At 28.4% G+C, this 11,301-nt stretch overlaps 1 protein-coding gene across 1 annotated transcript; it reads left to right on the plus strand.

The window, feature by feature from the left end:
• The first annotated feature begins 592 nt into the window (after positions 1-592).
• Positions 593-10,681, plus strand: LOC122507401. The gene is made up of 5 exons (XM_043620085.1): positions 593-841; positions 1,416-1,529; positions 4,123-4,374; positions 4,788-4,901; positions 8,877-10,681. Exons 1-5 carry the CDS (start codon positions 794-796, stop codon positions 10,560-10,562), a joined length of 2,214 nt encoding a protein of 737 aa, XP_043476020.1. The 5' UTR covers positions 593-793; the 3' UTR covers positions 10,563-10,681.
• Positions 10,682-11,301: the final 620 nt, after the last annotated feature.

Raw genomic sequence — 11,301 nt, forward strand, 5'->3', positions numbered from 1 at the left:
AAAAGCAATCGAAATAAAATAATTTTTAAAATTGGAAATTTCTAATCTTATGATATGCTGCATATATCTTTATTCAATTTACATTTATTGCAAAATAGTAATTAAAACATACCCCCTAAACGAAGAATGAAGATGTCGATATCGTCCTGGTTAATCTCATCGATAGAATTGTTGTATTTATATTTTCTTCCTCTTTCAAAATCCTCTTCATTTGACGGATTAAAATCATAAATATCAGCAATTTTAACTATAGCAGTTACTTCTTCTCTTTTTTCCGTATAGCAAAGTATAAAAGCGTGCGTTAGATTTTTCTTAGCACCTGACATTTTGAATAAATATATTTTGTAATAATTTTTAAAAATTAATCACTTATTAACACACTACACACCTCGTGGGCCTCTCTCACATGGGAATGGATGCCTCTTGTAGAATATTGTGATGAATTTTAAAATATCACGTGACTCTCAGAGAAAGGAGACTGCGCATTGTGCGGCGTGCTGTGGCGCGTAATCGTCAAAATTCAAAAGAGTAGCGTCGAAGAGAAAAATCAAAAGTGACGCTCCACGAGAGAAGAGACCCCCACTCTCGCGGTTCCATATATGAGCACACACACACACACATTCTTACGTCTGGTTTCTGCTCTCGCTACGCCGCTACGTCGGTGAGCCTCTTTTTCGAAAAGAGCTTCTTCTTCTCCTTCTCTCATAGAGCGTCAATATACGGAAAAAAATTTGTTTGAGTGCTTTTTATATGTGAAAATCTTGGTTAAAATATTTGTAAGTTATTAGTGACAATGGCCGATAACAATAACAGCCGAGAAAGCCATAATGCGGCCCACGTGGTAAGTTAAATTTGACATAACCTCTAATATATACACGAAATTGTTTATTTAATAGGAATATCAATAAAAAATTGTATAAATCTTATTAGAAAAGCGAATACCTCTTTCATTCAGAAGGATTTAATATAAACTTCTTTAGTCTGTACTAATATTTTTATTATTTTTTATTTATTTTTTAAATATAACATTTATTAGCAGCATACTATTTAAAATCTCATTTTTTAATACAAGTAGATAAAAAATCTAACATCCTATTTTTAAAAATATTTCACTGAAGAAAAATTAACTTTACTACAGTGAAAACGTCTAAAAAATTGAAATTAAGTTTAAAAGGTGACTTTTAAAACCCGAAGATATTAACTCTTTATTTTATTGCAATTTTCGATAGTATATTACTTTTTCGTTTATAAAAAAATTGCGTTCTAAATTATATGACTTGAGATAGTAATAAATAATAAATTTCTTTTAATAAACTAATATGGAGAATACTTGCATTTTCGTTAACAAATCACTATTTTTATGGGTTCATAAATATTTGATTATTTAATTAGGAAAATTAATGACATTATTACAGTTACCAACTGACGAGAATAGATGTGGTACATACAAGAATTATGTGAAAGACGGTTCAAAAAATGAGATTCCATCCTCCACGTGGTATCGGTATAAAAAAATACATCGAAACTCGGTAAGTTATAATTATAATGATTATAATATAAGAGTCACTTATACTTTAATTTTCTTCTGCCCATTAATATTTAGACTCAAATTAATCCGAAATAATTATTTCTTTATAACTGTGGATCATATTTTCTCAATTAAATATTTTTTTGAAATGTATAATTTTATTTACAAGGAAATATATGTAAGTGATTGAAGAGATTTTTGTACTCATAAAACATTTAAAAATATTTTATAATGTTAACAGTTTTATAAAAAATCGATATTATAAAATTTTTTGGCAATGGCCAAAATTGATAAAAAAAGTAATATCGACTTACAGCGTTTATTATTATGATTCCATTTTTCCAAGGGTACAAAAATGTGCCTACTAACTGGGAAATCCGGGAATTTAAATTGAACGGGAAAAACGGGAATAAGCCAGGAATTTTATGCCGAACCGGGGATTTTTTCGCCGAATTAAAAAATGTTTTATTATTTTTATTTGTTTTTAAAAAATCGCTTTTTACACTAAAAAAATTTATTTGATTCAAATAACCGATTAATCGACTATTATTAATTAAATATTTAATTGAATCACATAATATTTATTGGAGTCAATTAAATGGTATTTGCTTCAAATACTGAAATTATTGGTTTAAATATCATTTAATTGACTTCATTAAATATTATTTGATTCAAGTAAATATTTAATTGATAATAGTCAATTAATCGATTATTTGAATCAATTAATTTTTTTTCAATGTACTTCAATTTTTATAGGTATTTATACTGTTCTCCAAATTTGAATTAGTTAAAAGTAATTAATTTGATAGTAAACAATCAGTCGCTAATTCAAATATAGTATGTAAATAAATTGTTAAAAATAACTAATTAATACAATTTTTGTGGAATTCAACTGAAAATAATTAAATTTATTAAAGAATTTCATTAAAAACTTTTTAACAAATCGAATTTTCAAAGTATTTAAAATTAATAATCGATAACTAATTGAATTTTATAAAGAGTAACATTCTAATGTATTCATTTTTCTTTGTGCGAAGATTAATAATTCAAATTTTTATTAGTTGTTGGAAAAAAAGATACACTTAAAATTTTTTAATAAAGTTGAATTTTCGCAAAGTTTTTTTTGAAAATTCTGCAAAATGAGATTTTTGAAATTTTCTAATTTTATTGTTTCAAGATAATTGAATTTTTATAAACAAATAATCAAAAGCTTTTAAAATAATTAAAATTTCTTTACATTCTATTTAAAATAATTAAATTCCTTAAAAGAATTTTATTAAAATTTTTCAAAAATAATCATTGGAAGTTAATCACCGTAATTGAGCCCGCGCGTGCAATAACAGCAAGTGCGCTCGGTCTGACTTTCCGCACCCGCAATATCTACTTTGAGAGGAGTAAAAGAGGAAAAAATCTAGTCTCCTTATTGGCCAGATTTAGTCCCCCACCTCGCAATTTAAAGTAGAAACAGCGATTGGGAAAGACAACCCGAGCGCACTTGCTGATATTGCACGCGCGGGCTCAATTATAATTTTATTTTTAACAATTTCTTTACAATATATTCAATTATTTCTATAAATAGTGAAACTCATTGCAGAATTTGAATTATTTTTAATACAATTTTAATCGAATTCCTCGAAAAATGTAATTATTCTTAAAAATTTTATTAAATTCTTCAAAAGAATTCAAATATTTCTAGAGACTGTAAAAGAATTCTTCTCAAGAATTCAATTATTTCCATAAATGGACAAAATTCTTCAAATTTACTAAATTCTTTTGAATGTTATTTTTAAAAAAAATTCTTCCCAAGAATTCAAATATTTTCATAAATTTCCATAAAATTCTAATAATAAATTCAATTATTTTCAAAAGTAATAAAATTCTTCGCAGAAAGTCAATTATCTTTATAAATAATTAAATATTTCTCCAAAATTAAATTATTTTCAAAAATTGTAATAAAATTCTACACAAACATTTAATTATTTTAATAAATAATAACATTCTTTTAAAGGATTCAATTACTTTTATAAACTCTCTAAATCTGAATTAGTAGAATTCTACTAAGAAATAGTAAAATTTTACTAATTTTTAGTAATATTTTACTAATGTTTTAGTAGAATTCCACTAATTGAAAGTCACTTTTTTACTAAAGAAACTCGTCAAAAGAATTGAATTATCCATAAAAATTTTTGAAGCCATTTGTAGATTTATTTATGTTTGAAATCAAATAAATTTAAATTTGATGAGAAAAAAACGAGAAAAATTAGGTCAAAGGCGAGAAGAAACCGGGAAAAAGCCGGAAATTTCGTTGAACGAAAATAGTAGACACCCTGGTACAAACTTGGTGCTTTTAAGTTAAGTGAAAGTTGAATAAAAAAGGCACTCCTGTGTGAAAATATTGACCATTTTTACTTTTTGATTAAAAAACACACGGGTCATGTGTTTTTTTACCCAAGGAAAAAATAGACGCCATTCTTTGTGACTGTGGGCTAAAAAACATATTATCTTATTCTTTAACTTAAAAATTGAATATTTTAACAAATATTAAATTTAAAAATAATTTCTATTGTTTATGAAAATTATAATTTTTTTTTTAGAAACATCAGTCTTCTGAGCAAACGGTTTCTGTAAAAGAAAGTAACGTTGAAGAGATGATGGATGTTTCATCTATAGATACGAATTCTTCGTCTATAGTATGTATAGAAAATGAAAATAGTGAAGAAAAAATGGAGCAAGAAGACTTGGTTCTGAGTTCTGGAAAGGTATCACCGACTTTGCAGGAGCAAAAAGATATGGATTTTACTGAAACAAATATAACAGTGCAAGAAAAAGATGATAATTATGAAGAGGTAGGTTACTATCTATATTTTTTATAATTGTCATTACGTTACTATCAATTGCTCCCCTAACAGCATCCAGATATTCAGGATGTACTACTGATGAGGATATCCGGAAACTTTTATATCCGTAGGATGTCCCACGGATGTCTTGAAATATCTTATAAACATCCTAAGGATATCCAAATTTCCGGATGTGAATAGGACGTTAGTAGGATATCCTTGAATATCCTTTGCTGTTAGGGTCTATATTACAACAGAAATTTTTAGACGATATTCCTCAAAATTACTTAACAAATTTCTCTTATAAAATTAAAAGAATATAAAATGCTGCAAATGAAATTTTCGTTCATCAAACCTAATGTACTTTCAACTTAATGAAATTATTTTCATATTAAATACAATAAGTTTCATTTGATTTACAGATTATAAACAGTAGTACAATTATAACTGCGGAAGTACTTCAAAAAGTTCATGGTATCATCCATTCTTTAGATGAAACTGTTGAAAACTCAGAAGAAGAGAAAAATTATGCAGAAGTAAGTTAATTCCTTTTATTATTATTATTATTATTATTATTAATTAAGTAAAGGAGATTGAGGAGTTGTGGGCCACACTTTTTTAGCTGAATATCTTACACACAAAATTTTTTTTTATTAAAAAATTTTTCGTGTCAGTAGGAGGTATAAACTCACATATATCATAGTTAGTTTCCCAAAATTATCACTTACCTTAAAGAAAATTATGTTTTACAAAAAAATGCAATTTTATGATTTTTAAAAATGTTGGGGAATTGTGGGCCACTGCCTAAATTGAGTTCAAAATTAAAAATAACGATGAAATATATTTATTAAAAGGTTAGAAATATTAAAAATGTTAAAAACGTTTAATTATTAGTTTAAAATTAGAAAAGAAAAAGTAAGAAAATGAAATTAATCGGAATCACAATTAATTAATTACAAATTTTTAAGTGAACATCTTTATCGCATGAATATCAAATAATTTTAATACATTTTTTTAATTGTTCATTTAATTCTACCAATTACCGATAAAGATTGCAAGTATTGTTTTAATATTTGTGTTCGGAACCCGCCATTACAGTACAAGTACAACTCGCACTTGTCCAATTTTTTATTATTTTTAGTTAAGAAATTAAAGGGAAAAAACAATCTCTTATTTATTCTCTTAAAATTTCACTCTTCCTTAAAATATTTTTTGTCGTCAGACTGTAATAATACACTAGTATAACAATTTTAAACTCATTTGGTCAAATAATGTAAAAGTTAGGCAACAAATTTTTTTTAATATTTTCTTGACAACGCTATGTACGTTATTACACATTAAGTTCTCTTTATTTTTCCTGTAATATTCGAGTAAAAATGTATGTAATGTATGTAAAATATCTTACGAGGGGGGGAGGGGAGGTTAAATTTTCCAAAAAAATGTCTTACGTAATTTATGGACAACCCCTGACCACTGAATAACATTTTCTTATTAATTTATACAAAAAATTTTTTTGGTTTAATAATTTTAGAGACTTTTTTAAGCATAAGAAGAGCCAAAGAAGTATATTTTTAGTCTAAAATTAAATTTGTTAATTTCAGATGATCGGTTTGGGAAATTCTCAGCCGTACTTTTGTTAATTCTGAAAATTTTGAAAGAACTCTACCGGTCAAAATTGAGAGACCACTGCATTTTCAGGTGACTGTAAAACATTTCAAAACATAAAATGTATGGAAACTAAAATTTTTCTCTTTTTATTTTTTGAAAGATGATATAATTTTGAAAAGAATAAGATCTTTGAGAAAACATTTGGTCAATATTTTATTTAGATATTTTTAAAAAATCGTCATTTTCAATGTTTTACAAAAATTTGAATAACTTCTAAAATAATTAAAGCTTTTAATGATCTCAGGCTTATTTTAAAGGTCATTTTGCTTCACTATAAGTATTACTTATAGGCATTAACGTGTAATTTTTTTCTTAGAAAATGCAGGCCTGTCAAACTTGGACCAAAGAAATTTGGAACAATTTTTATGTACTAAAAACTATTCTAGAAAATATATAAAACATAATATGGTGTAGATTTTTCAATAGAATTTAATAAAAAAAGTATGTTTGAATTTTAAAAATTATTTTTCTGTTAATAAGATTGTTCCAAATTTTTTGGTCCAAGTTTAACGGCCTGCATTTTCTAAGAAAAAAAATTACCCGTTAATGCCTATAAGTAATTCTTATAGTGTAGTAAATGGCCTTTAAAATATGTCTAAGATGATTAAAAAGCGTTTATTATTTTAGAAGTTATTCAAATTTTTGTAAAATATTGAAAATAACTATTTTTTAAAAATATCTAAATCAAATATTGGCCAAACGACTCCTGAAATATCTTGTTCTTTTCAAAATTTTATCATCTTTCAAGATACGAAAAAAATAAATTTTAGTTTCCATAAATTTTAAGTTTTAAAACGTTTTTCATTCGCCTGAAAATGGATGTGTTACAAACCAGAAATAAATTTATAAATTAGGCTATTGAGATGGGCTTTTATCTCGATTTGGGGAGGCACCAAGCTGCCAGAATGTTTTATTATTCTGTTTAATTTTGTGGGGACGTTATCCTACTTTTAAAAGTTACCTTCTGATTCGTTAAGTGCACTATTTTTAGAATGATTTGAATTTTAGGTTTAGTTAGGTAAGTAAAGAAATTGATTTTATGAATACATGATTTATTTTAGAATAGCAAAATACCTTTTGAATACAGAATGGTTATAGTGTGTGTTACAAATAGAAAGTGTGTGTGTGTTAGAATATGTAATTGAAACGATACTTATTTTACTTACAACTACCGGCGGAGCTATTCCTCTTTCGAATCACAAAGCATCCGTCGGGCGAAAATTCTTTTGTTCTTGTTTTCACCGAAAATCGCGACGTAAGATTCGCGCTATTTTCTTTTGTTTGCGAGATTGCACTTGTGGTGAGTGGACGCGGGCAATATCTATGCAACCCGGCCGTCTCACACAACTGTGTAAAACTCACTGCGGATCTACCTTTTACCGAATTAGTCCGGGCAATATCTATGCAACCGATAATTCGATAATTGGTTTTGATCGCGCTCGTGGGCCACCGATATTTGAGACGGACGCGGGCAATATCTATGCAACCGGCCGGTTATAAATAACAAGATTTTAGAATTATTAATTATGTTAATAATTCCAAAATCTCACCAAAATCAGCCCGCACTGGACTCTACCGGCTTAGAGGATTTAAGAAGTTAACGTCTGCCCTAAATTTCAACGAGAAATTCGGGTTCCGGGTCGCGGACGGGCGAATCGCGAAATTTCTCTGTCCCAAAACACTTACTAGGTTAGACCCAGGAGAGGTGTCTTCGAGAAGAAGCGAGAAATCGTACTGCAATGATTGAAATTTTGCGACAAGCCTCTAACCCTTGCCTTCTTTGTCAAGGTGGGGAAAACAAAAATTTAGGAGTAGGGAAAACTCATGGGCCCATTGGACGTTGCATTTTTGCTGACGTTTTAGATCTCACGGTAGCTCCGTGAGAACGGAAATAGTCTGTTAATATGATATTTTTCGACACCTTATTTTAAAATAACTGAGAAGTAAATAATAATTATATTATCTTAATTAATAAAATTATTATTCGTCTTAGTTATACTGGTAAATATAATTTATTTTGTTGTAATTATATTAGTCCTACATGATATAAGGTACTTGTATATGTGTTTTGCATTTCGCATAGTTATACATATACACATATACATGTAATTTAATGTCCTCCGGCATTTTGTTGTTAACCAAAGTTACAACAAAATGTTTATCTATTGACGAATTACTATTTCATTGATTTGGAATTGTGCATAAATCAAAATAAAATATGTACGCATCATAAAGCGTTTTGTCAGCTGACACTGCATGTGAATTAGTTATACTATTCTAGTCCGTAAGATTGTGGGCCCAAAGGGGAAAAGGGAGGGTTTCCATAGGATAGATAAGGCAACGAGAAGAGGCATGTATAGCGAGCTTGTATATGTGACCGTAACACAAGGAATCTATGGTTGTATTAGTTCTCGTAGTCAGCGGAGTCAGTGGATGCCATACATTTAATTATTTCTCAAATGGAATTATATTTTGATTTTTAAATTATAAAATATGTGTACTGTATAAATTTTAAAACAGAAATAGAGCATTAATATTGGTTATAAATTTGTGAGCAATTTATATACAATATAATGTAATATGAAAAGAATACGCATTCGACAAATTTCTGTCTAAACTTCTGTAGCGATAATAAGATATTAAAAAAGAAATAGCTGTTAGGTACTTTGTACGTAACAGGATGGTCTCTCAATTTTTATCGGTAGTGAATATATAATGAAATTGTTTATCAGCAATAAAGTAATTAATTCCCATAATTATAGCTAAATCCCATTTGGTCATAAAAACCTATGTCATGAATTGATGTAGGATCCATTTTTAAAGAAAAATATTTTTGATTTCAGAGTGATAATGAAGAAGATAATTTCTTTTTGGATGCTCTTGAGGAAAATGATTGGTTTTTTTATTTCGAAGAGGAGAGCAGCATAGGTCAATCTTCTTTTCCATCACAACAGAAATACTCTACACTGGACGAAATGATAGATGCGCCTGAATTTAACACTCCAATAACAGCAACAATTACAAAATCGATTGGTGAAATTATTCTTATAATTATTAAGTATTCTCTCGTCCATTCGTTATCATTTACTGCTACATTTAATTTATTCCGTCTTATTAATTCTATTTTTGAATTTCCCATTTTACCAAACACGAAATACTTTTTAGATAAACTATTTTATTCAAAAAAGTATATAACTTTCCATGCAAATTGTACTCAATGTGGCGAATATATAGGTACTTTTGAAACCAATCGAGCTCAAATCGTTCGGTGTGCAAAGTGTCAAATTTCAATTAATGTTAAAGATTATGATTACAAAAACTTTTTTATCGCAATGGATCCATCTTTTCCAATTTCGCAATTATTAGAAACTAATTCGGACTATTACAATTATGTAGTGAAAGACAGGGTAGGAAAAGAAAACTGTTTTAACGACATTTACGACGGTAAGCTCTATCGAAAATTTGTCAATTCATTAAATGAAGAAGATAAACATAACTATGCTACAGTATCATTCAATACAGACGGAGCTCCTTTGTTTGAGAGCTCATCTTGTACTATTTGGCCAATTTATCTAATGTTAAATGAATTGCCCTTCAACGTTAGAAGTATAGAGTTGATTTTAGTAGGACTTTGGTTTGGCAAAGACAAACCAAATATGAGCAGTTTTCTTCTTCCTTTTGTTCAAAGTATGAATAATCTAGCAACCAAAGGAGTTGCATGTATTATTAACAATGTCGAATGTATAATTAAAATTTTCGCTTTAGTTTGCTGTGTTGATGCAGCAGCACGAGCTCCAGTACAAGGTTTTATAAAATATAATGGCAAATATGGTTGTGGTCAGTGCCTTCATCCAGGAAAATGGATTAAAAAATCAAAAAATGTACGTCAAGGTTGCATTAAATTTCCCTTGTTAAAAGAAGCTGTAAAAGATAGAAGTCTCTCTACTACCAAAAGGCACACTGAAACGGCTACAGAAAAAAAACCAGTGTTTGGTGTTAAAACGCGTTCCCCTTTATTAGATCTATTGGCTTTCGATTTAATTCGTGGTTGCGTTCCAGATAGTATGCACCTAGTATCTGGTATTGCAAAGCAATTTTCTATTATGTTGTTTGGAACTAAAGAAAAAGTAGGTTTAATCACACGTAAATCTATAAAGGATATTGATTCATTTTTGACAAACATTAAATCTCCTCATCAAATCGGAAGATTGTCGCGTCCATTCTCTGAAAGGGCATATTGGAAAGCGAGAGAGTGGGAAAATTGGACTCTTTTTTATAGTTTACCTATTTTCGATAAAATATTGCCAAAAGAGTATGTAAATCACTGGGCCCTATTCGTCGAAGCCTTATACATTTTGTTGCAAGAAGAAATAACGATTTTTGAAATTGAATTAGCCGATCAAATGTTACATGAATTTGTAGGTGGAACAGAAAAGTTATATTCGAAATGGGCGATGACTTTTAATGTTCATTCTTTGTTACATTTATCAAGGAAGCGTGAAAAACTGGGGACCATTATGGGCTCATAATGCATACGCATTTGAGTCAGAAAATGGAAAATTGTTGCGGTCGACTCATTCAGCAAATGGAATACATCATCAAATATGCCGTAGAGTAAGCTTACAATATTCTATGATTATGTTAAAAAAACGAGTAGAAACATCCTTTTCTATTAAAAATTTTTGTACAATCATTGATAGCACTATGGTAGCAAAAACTCTTCAAATTTCTTCAAACAGATATTTCAGGATCCCCTATTATAGCGAATACATTATGGATAGAAAGTTTACAACTTTCTACCGAAAATACAGTCTCGTATGTGCGAATGGTAAAAAATGGTTGTTTATTTATGGCATCGACTAAAAATAATCGACGTTCTAACAATACTTATGCTTTGTTAGATAATGATGTATATGTACAAATAAATTGCTTTATTGTTGACAGATTAAACAAATTGGAGTATACAATTGTTAAAAAGTTAGACACGATAAATGCTTTAAGCAATTCATGTAAAATGTTGCAAAAAGTAACAAAAGTTGGTGACAAATTTTCTGTATTAACGAGTTCGCTGAAAACAATATGTATTTTTTTGGAGTTGAATGGAATATCGTATGTATGTGCTTTACCAAATTTAAAATCATATTAAAATACGAAAAATTATGTTAAGTGTATTTACCTGTACATTATATTAAAATGTAAGAAATAAATACACCTCTTAAATAAAATTAAATCTATTACTTAATTTAATAATAAAACTAAATTTTTTAA

This window comes from Leptopilina heterotoma, unplaced genomic scaffold (genome assembly GCF_015476425.1).
Source record: "Leptopilina heterotoma isolate Lh14 unplaced genomic scaffold, ASM1547642v1 Lhet_47, whole genome shotgun sequence".
Classification (NCBI taxonomy): domain Eukaryota; kingdom Metazoa; phylum Arthropoda; class Insecta; order Hymenoptera; family Figitidae; genus Leptopilina; species Leptopilina heterotoma.

Coding starts and splice junctions, on each gene's coding strand:
- LOC122507401 (XM_043620085.1), top strand. CDS start 794: ATGGCCGATAACAATAACAGCCGAGAAAGCCATAATGCGGCCCACGTG. Junction 842..1,415: donor GCCATAATGCGGCCCACGTG/GTAAGTTAAATT, acceptor ACATTATTACAG/TTACCAACTGACGAGAATAG. Junction 4,902..8,876: donor AAGAGAAAAATTATGCAGAA/GTAAGTTAATTC, acceptor TTTTGATTTCAG/AGTGATAATGAAGAAGATAA.